At 52.7% G+C, this 14,653-nt stretch overlaps 5 protein-coding genes across 5 annotated transcripts; 4 read left to right on the top strand and 1 right to left on the bottom strand.

The window, feature by feature from the left end:
- Positions 1-10: 10 nt before the first annotated feature.
- Positions 11-2,739, top strand: J4E79_010542 (uncharacterized protein; the record flags this gene model as incomplete). Its single annotated transcript, XM_049359379.1, has 3 exons — positions 11-201; positions 260-1,416; positions 1,466-2,739. 3 exons carry the CDS (start codon positions 11-13, stop codon positions 2,737-2,739), a joined length of 2,622 nt encoding a protein of 873 aa, XP_049206190.1.
- Positions 2,740-3,473: 734 nt separating this feature from the next.
- J4E79_010541 (uncharacterized protein) lies at positions 3,474-4,134 on the top strand (the record flags this gene model as incomplete). Its single annotated transcript, XM_049359378.1, has 2 exons — positions 3,474-3,498; positions 3,566-4,134. 2 exons carry the CDS (start codon positions 3,474-3,476, stop codon positions 4,132-4,134), a joined length of 594 nt encoding a protein of 197 aa, XP_049206189.1.
- A 151-nt stretch (positions 4,135-4,285) lies between these two features.
- On the bottom strand, positions 4,286-8,056 carry J4E79_010540 (uncharacterized protein; the record flags this gene model as incomplete). Its single annotated transcript, XM_049359377.1, has 6 exons — positions 4,286-5,825; positions 5,883-6,097; positions 6,149-6,256; positions 6,310-6,425; positions 7,157-7,435; positions 7,495-8,056. The coding sequence occupies 6 exons, from the start codon at positions 8,054-8,056 to the stop codon at positions 4,286-4,288; spliced, it is 2,820 nt and encodes a 939-aa protein (XP_049206188.1).
- Positions 8,057-11,130: 3,074 nt separating this feature from the next.
- On the top strand, positions 11,131-11,924 carry J4E79_010539 (uncharacterized protein; the record flags this gene model as incomplete). The annotated part of the gene is made up of 2 exons (XM_049359376.1): positions 11,131-11,135; positions 11,225-11,924. 2 exons carry the CDS (start codon positions 11,131-11,133, stop codon positions 11,922-11,924), a joined length of 705 nt encoding a protein of 234 aa, XP_049206187.1.
- Positions 11,925-12,813: 889 nt separating this feature from the next.
- Positions 12,814-13,599, top strand: J4E79_010538 (uncharacterized protein; the record flags this gene model as incomplete). Its single annotated transcript, XM_049359375.1, has 2 exons — positions 12,814-12,918; positions 13,201-13,599. The coding sequence occupies 2 exons, from the start codon at positions 12,814-12,816 to the stop codon at positions 13,597-13,599; spliced, it is 504 nt and encodes a 167-aa protein (XP_049206186.1).
- Positions 13,600-14,653: the final 1,054 nt, after the last annotated feature.

Genomic DNA, 14,653 nt, shown 5'->3' with positions numbered 1-14,653 from the left:
CTCGCGCACCATGTCTTCACCCAGCGCGTCTTCGCGGTCTGGTAGTCACCGCAGCAGCTCATCGTCAGTGTCTGCTTTGTATTCGACGCTGGTACCGTGTATAGTGGTCTCTGGAATCCTCGTGGGTGCTTTCTTGCTATTGCGAGCAAAACAGAGGCGTTTATACGCACCACGAACTTTCCACGATGCGCTTTTCGAAGAGTACGTTTCATCACATATCTGCCTCCACATCTTCAATCGAGACTGACGAAGAACACAGTGAGAAGACTCCATCGGCGGGTTCGAGCAAATTCGGCTGGATCAAGAAGTTCATGCATATCAGTGATGAATACGTCCTCAACCACCACTCCCTCGATGCCTACCTCTACATGCGCTTTCTCAAGGTGCTCACACTCATGGCTTTTGTCGGTGCCATCATCACTTGGCCAGTGCTTTTCCCTGTCAATGCGACTGGTGGAGGTGGTGAATCCGGCCTGGATATCATCAGCTTTTCCAATGTCGAAAACGACGTTCGCTACTTTGCCCATGCGCTCATGGCCTGGGTCTTCTTCGGCTGGGTCTTGTTCCTAATCGGAAGGGAGATGTTGTACCTTGTCAAGGTCCGAAAGGCCTACCTGTTGTCCACCTGGAACGCCAGTCGCATCTCGCAACGAACGGTCCTCTTCACCGACGTGCCGGAGAAGGATCTATCGCTCGAGAGTTTACACACCGCGTTCCCACAAGTGGCGCAGATCTGGTTGGTACCTGACGTCAAGGACCTAGAAGATGACGTTGAAGAACTTGAAGAGAATGTACCCAAGCTGGAGGCCAGCGAGATCAAGTTCATGGCAGCTGTCACCAAGCAACAGCAGAAGAAGGGTAGCGAGAAGAACGCAACCTACGACAAAGCATTGCGACCGACGCATAAACTGAAGCCCCTTATTGGGCACAAGGTCGACTCCATTGGCTACTACCGCAACCAGATCAAGGAGCTCCTACCCAAGATACAATCGGCTCAACAGTCCCATCTCGCTGGCCGGGAGAAGCTTGCTAGTGCTGTCTTCATCGAATTCGATACCATGGCCGCCGCCGAAGCCGCTTTCAACGAACACCAACATCGCCGACCAGCAAGCTTTGAATCCCGCCAGATGGGTGTCTTACCTGATGAGATCATCTGGAAGAACCTCGGTATGGGCTCCAAGAACAGAAAACTCCGTCATATCCTTGCGAATATCTTCATTGCGCTTCTGATTATGTTCTGGGCCATTCCTGTCGCGATTGTTGGTATCATCAGCAACGTCAACTATCTCACAGAGAACGTGCCGTTCTTGGCATGGATTGACTCCATTCCTGGACCTATCCTTGGTGTAGTCACTGGACTTTTGCCTACCATTCTTCTCGCTGTACTGATGGCATTGGTGCCTATTATCTGCCGCTGTAAGTTGTCCCTAAGTTCGCTACTCCCAATGCATACTGACAAATTTAGTCGTTGCCAAACTTGCAGGAGCAGTAACTCTGTCCGAAGTCGAGCAGCAGACCCAAACCTGGTACTTTGCATTCCAAGTAATCCAGGTCTTTCTCATCACGACCTTCACTTCCAGTGCCACCGCCGTGGCCAGTCAAATCGTCAGCAATCCGGCATCGGCTGTCTCACTACTGTCGAAGAATCTTCCCAAAGCTTCCAACTTCTACATCTCGTACTTCATTCTGTATGGACTTGCCAACGCTGCAAGGTACCTTTTCAACCTGATGGGACTGGTGGGCGTGTTCATCCTGAGCAAGTTCGCAAAGACACCGAGAAAGAAGTATATGCGCTACGTGTCATTCACTGAGCCATCTTGGGGAGCAGAGTACCCGAAGTGGACTAATTTGGGCGTTATCGCGATCTCGTACGCCTGTATCGCACCACTCGTTTTGGGCTTTGCGACCCTCGGTATCGGTTTCATCTATTTGGCCTACCGTTACAACATGATCTACGTCCACGACACCCATGTTGACACCAAGGGTGGCTTCTATGCTCGCGCGCTCGAGCAGCTCATGGTGGGTGTCTACCTTGGAGAGCTCTGTCTCCTGGGTCTTTTCGGTATCGGTATCGGCAACAGTGTCACATCTGCTGGTCCTACGGTGCTCCAGATAGTCCTGATCGTAGCCACCATCATCTTCCACGTCATGATGAAGCGCAAGATCAAGCAGATGAACTTGCTCGATGACTCGAACCATCCCCAACAGCACAACGACGCTGAAAGACATTCGGAAGGCAATGGCATGCACCCTGGATACAACAACGTCAAACGCTCGCGCGAGGACAGCAGGCGATCTGAGCAAGCTCTTGTCTCTGGCTACAGAGAGGAAAGCCGCCAGTACGCCGGTGAGCAAGGCGCTGGCATGGCTCCTCCGTCGAACGCCCCGCCACAGCGATCCCTACTCAAGAAGATGTTCTCCCCACATACACTCTCCGTCAGCGAGATTTCCTCTTCTCTGATCACACGTTTCCGCCATCCTGTACCAGCCTATACCCAGCAAGACGTCCTCGAAGCCTACCTACACCCCGCTTTGGCGCAACGCGAAGAAGTCATCTGGCTCGCGAGAGACCAAGCTGGCGTCAGCAAAAACGAGGTTGCGGAGCTGACAGAGAGCCTTGGAAGCTATGGTGTCGAGGTCACGGATGAGGGCGCAATAATGAATGAGAAGGGCAAGGTCGAGTGGGACGATAACAGCGTGAGGCAGGCGCCTCTTTGGGATCATAAGGTCGTTTATTAGGGGTTTCCGTTTGCTGTAATGAAGGAAAGGACGACGATGTTTACGCGACACCAATAATTTGTATTATACCTTTAGCTGACACGATAATATATTCAATTCACACATTCCACGTCCTCGCACCTACCGCAGTCGATCATCCAGCCGCTCTCGACCCACACCGCCATTGTTACTCGTGGAAAGTCGCCCCGGGCTCGAGCGCCAAAGCCAGAACTGGCCTCAGGTACGATGACACCAAATGTGGGGGAATGCGGACTACACTCGATCAGGTGCGGTGCCTGAGAGGCTTGCTGGACAAAAAAGGAACCAAGTCCACTACTTCGATGCCGGACGCTCTCCGGTCACCGCCTAGTGGACCGCCTAGTGCAACGCAACGAACAATAAACAAAAGCTATGACGTCTTTGAACCAGAGACCTAGAACTTGGGGTTGCCAACTTTCAAGTACCTAGTAGCTGGTATATGAAGGTGTCGTGTTGAAGCTGGGGTATTGAATCATTTTTGCTACACAGCTGTGCAGTATTCTGAACCACCATACCACTTAGCCTTTCTCTCGAATCTACAAATTGAACATTATGCCTCGCAACGGAGACGGATCTAGCGACAATGGCCCAATTGACGGTCAAGAGCTTCTTCACGGAGCTTCTGGTGATGTGCGTCTTCCAATGGACAGAAGACTGGAAAGTGCCTAACACGTGACCAACAGAAAACCCTCCAACACACGAAGCACGTAGCCCCCATGCCCGAAGTCGAAGCAGGAGACGGTAAGAAAAAAAAACCCCAAACTTGCCCAAACCCGTCCAATCTCACATAACTAACACCCCACCCCAGCCCTCCCCGGAATGGGCGCCGGCGGCGCCGCAGCCCCCATCGCCGACAACGCAGAAGAATTCGGCGTCAACGAGCCCAAAAAGGACCCTCTCGACGACGAAGAAGACTTCTCCGCCCAAGACCCGCTCCCACCCAAGAAAGACACATCCTCCTCAAAGAAGCGCACAGAACCGCACCACAGCGCCACCTCGCCCGAGCGCTCGCAGCTGGACCAGAAGTTCACAAAGCTAGATAGAGACGAAGTGGATATCTCGACGTCGTCGAGCAAGGGACAGGAGATGGATGCGAGGGCGCAGCGTGTGGCTGATGCTGTGGGGAAGAGTAAGGGGGCTGGGGATGAGGTTGTGAGGAAGAATGGGGGACATGCTGATGTGGAGGAACTGCATGGCGCCACGAGTTTGGAGAGTGGGGATAGGAGTAAGGATGGGAAGAAGGGGGGGCAGGATGAGAAGAGTGGAGGTGGAAGTGGGAAGGGAGGTAAGGGGGATGCGGAGGGTGTGGAGGCGCATTTGGGGGATAAGGTGCAGAGGGAACAGGCTAAGAAGTTTGGTGTTAACCTTGATAACTAAGGTACATGCTTGGGCACACCTGAGTAGTAAGTGATAAACACCAAGTCGTGTTATATGTACCAGCTGGAAGGAGTTGCATTACTTCGTTGTATCGGCAAGGCAAGGTTAGACGCTTCAGCACCCACCCATATTTACAATCCTCCTCGTCCACCTAGAGCACAAAGCTCACCACACCCATGATAGCGAGGGCCGACCAGACGGCCCACGCACTTCCTGTTACGCTCGCAGCAGCCCCTTCGAACTCGGGCAGCGTGTTGTTACTATGCCCACCAGGCATAGTACCATTACCGCCACTTTCCGCGCGGCACTTTGCAATAACCTCCGGGAACAATGCAGTAGTATTCGCATCGACAACAAGGTACTGGCAAATCTCCGCCGAGCCATCCAGAACCGCATCGACGTACTCCTCAGTGCAAGAACTAAGATCCCAGGTGTAGCAGTATGTCAGCCTGTCGCTGGTGAAGGCGTCGAATTGCACATCAGGGTCTGGGCGGCCAGTGCTCATGTACGTGCTGCTCTCATCCGTTCCAGATGTTGATTCGGTACCAGTAGCAATGTCGAGATTGAACAGCGCGCGCGTGAAGATCTTGAAGGCGGTTTCTGGCTGGTACGCTGGAATCGCGTGACCGGCTTGGTACGTGCGGATGTAGCTCAAGTTGCCGTATTGACGAACGAGGCCACCGACGTAGGAGTCGTTGGTCTGGATCTCGGCGTATTGTGCGGAGGCATACCCAGCTGAACCAGTCCAGTTGATTGCCTTGGCGACGGCATCACCGCCAGCCCAGGGGCAGGCAAAGTCTAGATCTCCGTAGACGAGCGAGACTTTGATGCCGTTGTCGAGCAGGAAACCAAGGTCGTCGAGCCAGTTGTCACGTGGGTAGTCACCAATGTCGCGGTATGCGGAGGAGGCTTCAGGTGAATTGCCTGTCCAGTTTAGTGGTACGCCGAGTTCAGCTTGTACCCATTCGCGGTTCAAGTAGCCTTCATGGAATGGGGGTGGGAATGGAGGTGGTGACGGGGTCGAGATGTCGTAGTAGTCTCGGCCTGCATACTGGTTGTACGGGCTGACTATTTCCGCGCGACAGAACGATTCTGCGTCTTCGCAAATCTCGTTCACACCGGCATCGATACCCAGATTCTCGGGGTCGTCTTGTCTAGCCGCATCGCGGCAGTTCTGGATGCGCTCGAGACATTCTGGTACTGCTTCAACCATGGCGTTGTAGGTTGTCTCGTTGACGGCCTCGATGCCATATCCGTTTTGACGGAATGCTTGCTGAGGGTAGTAAGGGTACTGCACGTAACGATCAACGCATCCTGAGATGAGAAGCAGGGTATCAAGGTGCATAATATAACCCTCTTCGCCAAGAGTACCATTCTCAATACGCTGGTTCTGCTCTTCCCAGAAGGACATCATAGCGGGGCCGTAGCGTCCGCCATACGATTGAGCTGCAAGACTGATGCGAGTGTCATTTGGAAGGTAGTGGGGAAATTCTTGGAACCAAGCTTGCGCAAACTCCCATGCTGCTACGGCTCCGTTCACACTGCCAAAAGCGGTGTTGTTTGGCTCGCGACTGGGGAAAGTTCCGGTGAGCAAAGTGGTGTTCTGCTCAGGCACGGTTGAGGTCTCGTTGAGAAGCGTGACCTCACCGGTAACAAGGTCGCGAGTGATGTTCTGCAGGGTATCATACGAGCTGCAAGCAAGAGTCAACAAACAAGTCCTTCAACAGGGGAGCATATGTAGTGCTTACAAGCCAACTTGTACCGGCTGGTCGAGATAGAGCATGTTCGAGGCTCTGTTCCAACTCCATTCCGCTGGTCGTGTAGAGTTGGAGTCCGGGTTCGCATAACACGGTCCGTTCTCTTCGAGAATACCATACATGGATGAAGAACCCGGTCCGCCATTAAGCCAGATGGTGAGTGGCGCATTCGTCGGATCCTCACGAGCTTCAAAGAACCAAAAGAACTAGTTTGCATTGGTAAGTGAGAGCTATGTATGCTTTAGACCTGCACTCACGGTGTTGATCGGGTAATCCTGGCCTTGGCCCAAGTCCGCGGTTCCCGGAGGCAGATAGACGTGGCCGGAGTAGGACTTAACACCGGGAGTGGTTTCGCAAAGCGAGTTCTAACATGTACATATTAGATAAGAAGCGTTGCTGATTGCTAAATCGCACGAACCTCTTTGAAGGTGATTTTCACACCATCTCCAAAGCGCGATTCTAAAACTTTGAGACCCGCGGGCTCCGCTGGGAACTGAGCCAAGCCGGGCGCGGCGGAAACCAGCAACGCGACGGCTGCGGAACGAAGGGTAGGAAGCATTGCGAGGCTGTCAATCTTAAGGCTCCAGGAATCCGAAGCCCATCAAGGTTTATGTATGCGCCCGACGGTACCATCGATGCCAATGGCTTCCAAGCTTGTGTTCATCCTCGCGAGCCGTGTCATCGGCTTTACAATCAGGCATCGTTGTGCGATACAGGCTTGGCGATGGCTTGGAGTACATTCAAAGTGGGAGCGTTGAACTTTGGTTGACTACATCAGGAAGGTGGAAGGGGTGGTCGCCAAGTACCAAGTCTCGTCGTGAGCGGGGTGTTGTTGTTGCGCGCGGTAGTGCGAGCCGAGCCTCGTCATCGTGCTGTAGCGACGGAATACCGCAACAACCTGTCATTGTTCAATTCGACTACGAGCCGTAAACAGGAACTCCAATCCTCAACACCGTAGTGCATTTTCCGGCATTTTCCGCGTGAGAACCGTCGTGTTTCATCACCCGAAGTATGGCTTCCCGCGTTTACTCGTTCATCGGGCCGTCGGAGCTAAGAAAGTTACTTCAGAGCCTGCTTATCCATGTGCTCAATGTGAGATTGGAGCACGACTGAGCCTATGTCTGAGTAAATAGTCTTCAGCTTTGATCGGAGATGAAAGGCCCCAAAACACTTCTTGTGTAGAGCCAGGCCGCCATTGTTTTTGAAGGTCTCCGCCGTAACGTTTGCAGGATCCCAACTAGACCGCCGGATATGTGCTGCCATACCTGTATAGTCATGGGATTCGAAAGTCAAAATCTGGGCAGAGTGCGCGAGATCGTACAGCTTTTGGATGCTGAAGGGAGTTTCAGAAGCTCTCCGTCGTGCTGGGTAGAGATCGTTTTCCAAGAGGAAAGAGATGAAGGAGCCTAGAACCATGGCTCGACACTTGGGCTCCCATGATTCATCGACTTGACAGACATACACGTGTATGATATCGTCTAGAATGTCGTAGAGGACATCCAACATAGCCGAAAGTGTAGCTTCCCTGATCTGCAACATGCGCTCTTGAAGGTTGGTCAGCATAACTGCACAATTGTTTCGATTGAGAGTGAGATTCTCATACCCAGAAGCCCCGGAGGCATGTACTTTGGAAGCTTTTGGCCGTCGTCCATGATAGCATTCCCGTCGTCATCTAGCCCGATCTTCTTCACTGTAAATCGGGTAAGGCGCTGAAAGCTGTCCTTGTAGCCAAAAGTCCAGGCAACATAGAACCAGCCGGGATCGCATCGTTCTCCGGAGTCCGTATCGGGATAGTGGCATTGCGCCCATCCGTAGAGATCCAGGAACGGCCGAACAAGCTTGACAATGTCGTACCTGGCGCACACGACAGCGAGCTCGAGTAGGGCATCGATTGTAAGGCCGTCTTTCCGTGGTATTTCATGGAAGCGCAGATGAGCGATTCGAAGTGCAATGTACAACGCATCTACTTCGTCGTCCCGGAGCGGCACCTCAATGGCGCCGTTTTCTTTCCGGTGTCGCTCGAACATTGCTTTCCATACCGGGCTCGCCAAGGTCATGGCTGTCGAAGATACCTGGACCGGCTGAAGACCAGCTGAATCGGTGCCGACCAATAGGGTGGCGTCGCCGCTATCGTCAAGAACAATAGTCGGCTGCAACTCCGACATATCGACATGTCTGTCTTCCACCGATGCAGCTACATCTTCCGGCGTGTCGACCGTGCACTGCACTGCAGGTGTTGTTCTCTCAGGGGTAGGACGCGCTCGGGAAAGGAAGCTAGACCACATGATCCAGCCTCGCGCTTGCTGAGACGACCTCGGGAATGATGATGTCCTGCGGTGGCCAAGGTGACGTCGCCAATTGTGTAATTCCGGTTGGAGTGTGAGTGTGTGGCAAGCTGGCTACGCGTGCAATGATGTGCACGCGTCCCGAGGTCGGTGCACCGTAGACGCGTCGGTGATCGCGAGGCTAAAGGACGCTAGTGGGAAGAGGTTTCAGATGTTCGTTTTTTCAGCGCAAACAAAGACAGAACAGCCCTTCGACAGCTACCCCAGCAAGCTTCCAATTTTACTTTCGCGCGCTGCCGCCAGCCGCCACACTTCGATTGAGGCGATGCGGGTCCATGCCAACCTTGGAGAGGTCAGCCTCGCCGAGTCGTAGCCGACGCCTGATGCTTCCACAACAGGGCTCGCCCCGTACGATCCCAGATGGACGGATTGTACACCCTGTGTATTCGTGCGATCCAGCCTCGCCGACATGTGACGACAATGCTACAGCACAGCGCCTCATAGCTTCCAACCATATGGAACACGCGGAATCATGCCGAACGTCGGTTTTGGCACGATCATTCGCGGCGCGACCCAATTTCCGGAGTAGTATATCCACAATAATTATACTTCGATGACCGTTCGACCCTTCAGTCATCTGGCAGCATTGCGGTTTGAGCAGAGCTCTATGGACGGCGATCTCCGTGGCCACTAAGCTTTGATACAACAGAATGTCGAGCGGGTGCAGCAGGTTGCAGCATGCATGTTGCGTGCTTGCTTCCCACACCGCGCAGCTACACGTAACACAACGACAGATTCTGGCGAGGTCCAAAGTGGTGTTTATTGATCAAAGTCACCACGGCCTTCAGTAACGAATCAACGGATGAGCACGCCAGGGTCTCGATCCCTATCATAACCTACCCGTGCCCCGGGTCGCCCAGAGCGAACGACATGTGACCAAGCCACTGACTCCATATGAAGCTGGCTGTGCGCCAGATGTGGCCTGTCTCGGCTGTAAGAATCGATGTGCATCACCCTTTCGCTCAAAAGATTAACACTAGATGACTCGATCTGGGACCACTGCACGCGTAATGCGCATTCGCCGACGTACGATGCGGTCAAATCCGATGCCATGTCGAACGACTGTCTATGCATATGAGAGCTCAACTCGGTGTTGCACACATGTCCAGCGCATACTACCATTGCAAGGGCAGGCAGGCCTTATACGTCTAGTGTTCTTTGGGCACCACACGGCTACCCACGGTTATGGGTGCAGTCTGAGAGAGATTCGTCATCGCATTGGCAAAATCCAGTCGAGCAGGAGGACCACATGTCATCTGACACCTACGCCTCAGGCCCAAGGCATCCAAACACCGCATTTACCCGTTGTATCGGATCAGAAAACCTCATACCGGCCAAATATCACCCTCCATAGATGAGGTTGGATCGCGGAAGATACAGGTCGTTTTCTAAACTGCCGATCCAGATTGCGTCACAACTGCATATCCGATAGGGTTCTACTCTGGGTCGATCCAATGCAAGTACGCGGTTACACAGTGTTTGCAAAGACTAAAGCAGATGTTGAAGTGACTGCGTCTCGAACACGATGCAAAGCATGTTGCATCAAGAGGCGGATGAACCGGAACGAGTCAGCGTCTTGGGCTTCATCGGGGTCATTAGCAAGGACCTCATGGCCGTGCACGATGATCTCCTCATGTTTAGAATGCTCGAAGCGAAACTTTATCACAGCATCATCGAATCACGACAGGTTTCAAGCGTTCGAGGTCCAGGATACACGTAACGTATATTCCACGCTGCTGCGATTTCTTCGCAGCTGACGAATTAGAAGAGTACCGTTGTCTCCCGACGAGTGGTAGACAAGATCCAGTTCAGCTACACAAATCTACGGGCTAACCGGTGGCTTAGCTTCCGCTTTGGCCTGTCCGGTTTGTCGGGTCTCATACCTCATGGTGATCATAGCTGCATGTTAGCGCAGCAACACCACTGTTGATACGATGGACACGAGTGGTACCCAATCGGCACAGGCACATGGCATGTTACCATGCCGGTAGCCTAGCGAGTATGATCAGCGCATCACACCGCCCAGTAACAGTTGAACCGACACATCGGACACATTCTACGCCACAAAAAGCTTCCATGACTGAGCCCGTAGCGTCCGTGTGGTAAAGCATGCACTCGATTGCATTGGTCGCAACTCATGTCACCGGAGATGGCGACAGCCCGCTTTCGTCCAGTACCGTCCCCATTACCTGTCAATGCAACTCGCAGAGCCTGCAAGCATCAACTAGTCGATGTCTTTCCATCATGTTCAACGACCAGCAAGAATGTCAATCTCAACGTCATAGGAGCACATACCGGGTGCGCCCTATCACAGAAGCCGACATGCAAGGACGTTGAGCTAACCGCAAACCAGTGAGCGTGGGAGCCCTGACTACTGGACGTTCGGTACCAGTCTATGGCTTCAGCTTCTGAATCCACTTTCAAACCCCCACCGATTGTCGAGTGCGTCTCTAGATCTCATTGTCTCGGCATCGGCAAGAAAATCTACGTCCCAAATCGGGTTTGCGCGGACTGTCTTCAACGATACGATCCACAACAATTGCGAGTTTGGGCTGACGCCAACACTGTTGCCTTGCAACTCATCAACGAAGAAACTGCGCGCAAGCACATTCTGAAACGCAACATCGAAGCTCGTGGTCGCTATCTCTGCGCCTTTGAGGATCCGGATTTTCAGCACTGCAGGTGGCGACTACATGACCTGAACCTCCGCGGCACTCGCCTGGACTGCCCTTCTGTCCGCAAGAAAGGTACTGCGTGTACCAGGTGTTGGAGAAGGCGTTTGCGGAAGATCAGAATCGCCCAGTTCTTCACGCCGACGGGCCTGTGCCATGAAGAAGCAGACAAACTGGTGACAAGGTCGGCCGGTTCGGAGGAGGGCAGTGAGGAGTCGGACGATGACGTGGAAGGCTACAACACAATAACGAGTTGAAGCCATACCAGAACCTGACCTGGTAAGTCGCTCTGCTAGGTTGTCGGCCACGCTAACAGATCAGGTGTACCACTGTACGACCTGCTTGTCATGCTAGCACCGCCGCCGAAGCCACACTGTGCATTCGGTACCGCATGTGGCTCACGTCCAGGAGGACAAGAACAAGGAACAGATATATGTTCATGGTGCAAGAACATCAGCTTCGACGCACTGTACAAGCAGGCCGAAGCACATCCAGACAAGCCGTTGCTGAGGTACCGCATCGATGTCTACAGGCACCAGCTTGAGCGCGACAGCTCCGAACGCATCAGAAAAGGCTGGACATATCTCTGCGCCTGCAAAGACCCAGAGTTCCGCTTTTCAGCATGGCGCAACGACTTCAACCCCCAAGACTCTCGCCTCTGCGGCACAGTTCGGCATCGCGGACAGCTGTGTGCACGATGCTACCGCAAAGCACGAGAGCAATCCTGCCATTGGCTTTCGGAATTCGATGGCGACCGAGTGGGGTTTCCGTGTGTCTTCGAGGACCCACGACTGAGACGGCCCGTCGACAGCAACTGGAAGATTGGACCGCGGAATCAGCAGGGTGAGGCGGACCCGAGCTGGGAAAAGGATCCTAGGAGAGATGGACGCTGCGACAGGACGAGGTTTAGGAACCAGCTTTGCCAGAAGTGTTTCAACCGCATGTGCGAGATTCGAGGGTTTGGTCGGTACTTCGATACGGAATGGGGCATACTGCGCCGAAACTATGGAGTGTGATCGCAGCGCTATCGACGAACCGATCTGAGTCAATCATCTCGTCGAGTACCCTCAATACGTTTTCCGTACACCTCAGATGAGGTTCGATCACAGCCCTGGGTCGGCACACGAGCTCATCACCGACGAACGACAATGAGTTCTCCGAACATGCGACAGTACCACACCTACGGCTACTGCTTCTGGTGCTCACCTTTGGCACGGAATTAGAGGCAGGCCGCCCCTTACAGCTTTACCGTATTCACAGTATGGTTGCGAAGACGCTATGACTAGTGCTTATAGCACATTCCTCCGCACCGGAAAACCAGACAGCAACATCGACACACAAGAAACGGCACATCGCAAGGGAGCCGCAAGCCGTTTCACATACTGGATGCTACAATTGCTTCGCAAAACAAGCACATTAAGACAAAGAAGTTGGATTCTCCGCAGGATATACCAACACGAAAATGGACCACAAAAGGCACATTGTCTCCGCTGGTAGCAGCGCTCAGATGCAGGCGCATAGCAGTAAAGGTCGCGGCTGCGTCGTGCTTTGCGGTAAACCTTACCTCCCTTCTGAACGGTCTTTTCCTCGGAGTTTTTCAGTTAGTGAGTGGCGAGTTAATTATGTGCGATGGCACATGAGGAGGTATTGCGATGGAGCTTGGTGGTCTTGTGGAGGGGTCATGGTTTTGGAGTCGGTGCGTGCCAACAGTGACTCCTGCAACGACCATCTGTGTCACTGGATACCAACGTGACTCACTTTGGCTATCTAAGAACCTCAAGAGTACTCTAAGCCATTCTTGAGCTCTTCCCGACAAAATAGAGCTAGCCATTAATCAAAACTTCTACCTGACCTTCATCACAAACCTCAACCTCGAAGTCACGACAAGCGAACGAACCCTTCAGCATGTCATTGTACATATTAGAAGAGACGCCAGCCGACGGCCCAGACGAAGTCATGCGCTGCTCCTTCTTCGCCTTCGATCGGGGTATATGCGCTGCCGACGCAGATGTAGTAGCAGACGAGCCTTGCTACTATTGCGTCAGACAGCACCCATATCTCCTGGAAGAAAATATAAAGGATCGCCGTTATCTGAGACGTGGTCTACAACATCGCGTCCATGATTCAGATCTTGATGACCAGTTCAGAAAGCTCAAGGAAGATGCGTCGCGGCCTCCTGCTGGGCGGTCGTTGTGTTATCTCCATCACCTCAAGCAAGGTGACTACGACGCCAATAACGCATGGTTCGAGAGACTACTCATAGCAAGAACACATCACAACTGGGAGAAGTAGGAGAACCGCCTGCGCTTCTCCCACATCATCATCTGCGAACCAGTAGATGACCCGTTGGCGCTTTGCCGTGAATGTGTCGAAGTCATGCACTGCTACGACGAGGTCAATGAGTTTATTGAGAAAGAGGGATCGAAGCAGCAGAAGAAGTTGTTTACCCAGGAAGGAAAGGTCACTTATAAGTGCATGATGATGGAAAGACCAACAGAGAAAGACCTTGCCGAGCTGTGGCAAGAACGATTCAAACGCAGCGGTCCTGAAGGTTGTCAGCGGGTTCTTGGGGAACATCAGATCTGCGCGAACGACTACGAATTCTACCTAAAGAAGCCAAGTGGTAAAGAGGTCATTGATAAATACTTTGGCGAAGATCGCATAAGAAGAAGTGTACCCGCTGGGCCATAGTGGTGGACTTTGTATGTAGTAGAGAGCATGAAGTCGGCAAGCTGCTATACGCAACAAAACGGATAGTCCTGCAATGGCAAAGGCAGCTATGCTGCGTATTACTAGAGTTTACATTGAGCTTGTAAGAAGTGAACGAAGCAGATACTGTCGAGGGTCGCTGCCAGAGGGAGTCATGTTGGCGAAGGACGTATATGTCTGTGCGAGGCGCAATGCCACCGCGATGTATGACTGAACCTTTGAGTAGTGACAACTCCCAGTCATACTATACATCATATTTATAGTGACAGGATCCGCAGGGGTTCTGCTTCCTATCAGCACCAGAACTCTTACCTTTAGCGAATACAAACCTCCCTACTAAAACCTCTATAACAAAGTGCCTCATACTTTCTTCTTTTCGCTTTCTGCAAGCCGACTCCAAACGCGTTAGCTACCTCGCAATCATCACAAAGTCTAGCCCAGGCCACTCGCATGTCGAAAGCCAAACCGATACCATGCGCGTTATACGAAAAATGGAACAAATGTCTCGGCAACGCCCGCGGCACTAAGCTGTGCGACACTTGTCAGGACGTCCATCCTGCTGCTGCATACCTCTGGAGACGCGATAACCCAGGGTTCAATGATCTCTTCAAAGAAATCGACGAAGAGAACGAGGACCCCAAGACGTGCGTGACGCGCCGGGGACGATACGCAGATAGTCAGATGACGGCAGATGTGCTCGACAGCCGGCAAGGCAGTAATGGTCCAAGTTACTCAAAAAGCCCTGGCGTGTTCTTTTGTAACCTGATGCCGAAAGACGCGAAGGAAGACACCGTCTGTACATTCTGCCTGGAGGCCATGACCAAGTATGGTCATGGGGGTTGGTTTAATGAGAACCACACGGTGAATGAAGGCCAAATCCTGAAGAGCTCTAAAAGACACAAATGATCGAAGCGGGAGGTGTCAGGACCGGGTTGTATGCTGTATCGACACATGTAGCGAATGTACAAGGTTTCCATGTATGTAAAACGAGGTTGGGTAGTCTAATGTACAAAAGAGTCTCGCAATGACGTGTATG

This window comes from Alternaria viburni, assembly GCF_023758015.1.
Source record: "Alternaria viburni strain BMP 2772 chromosome Unknown scaffold_31, whole genome shotgun sequence".
NCBI lineage: Eukaryota > Fungi > Ascomycota > Dothideomycetes > Pleosporales > Pleosporaceae > Alternaria > Alternaria viburni.
The sequence above is the reverse complement of the archived record's forward strand: the minus strand, read 5'-3'. Positions and strand labels throughout refer to the sequence as shown.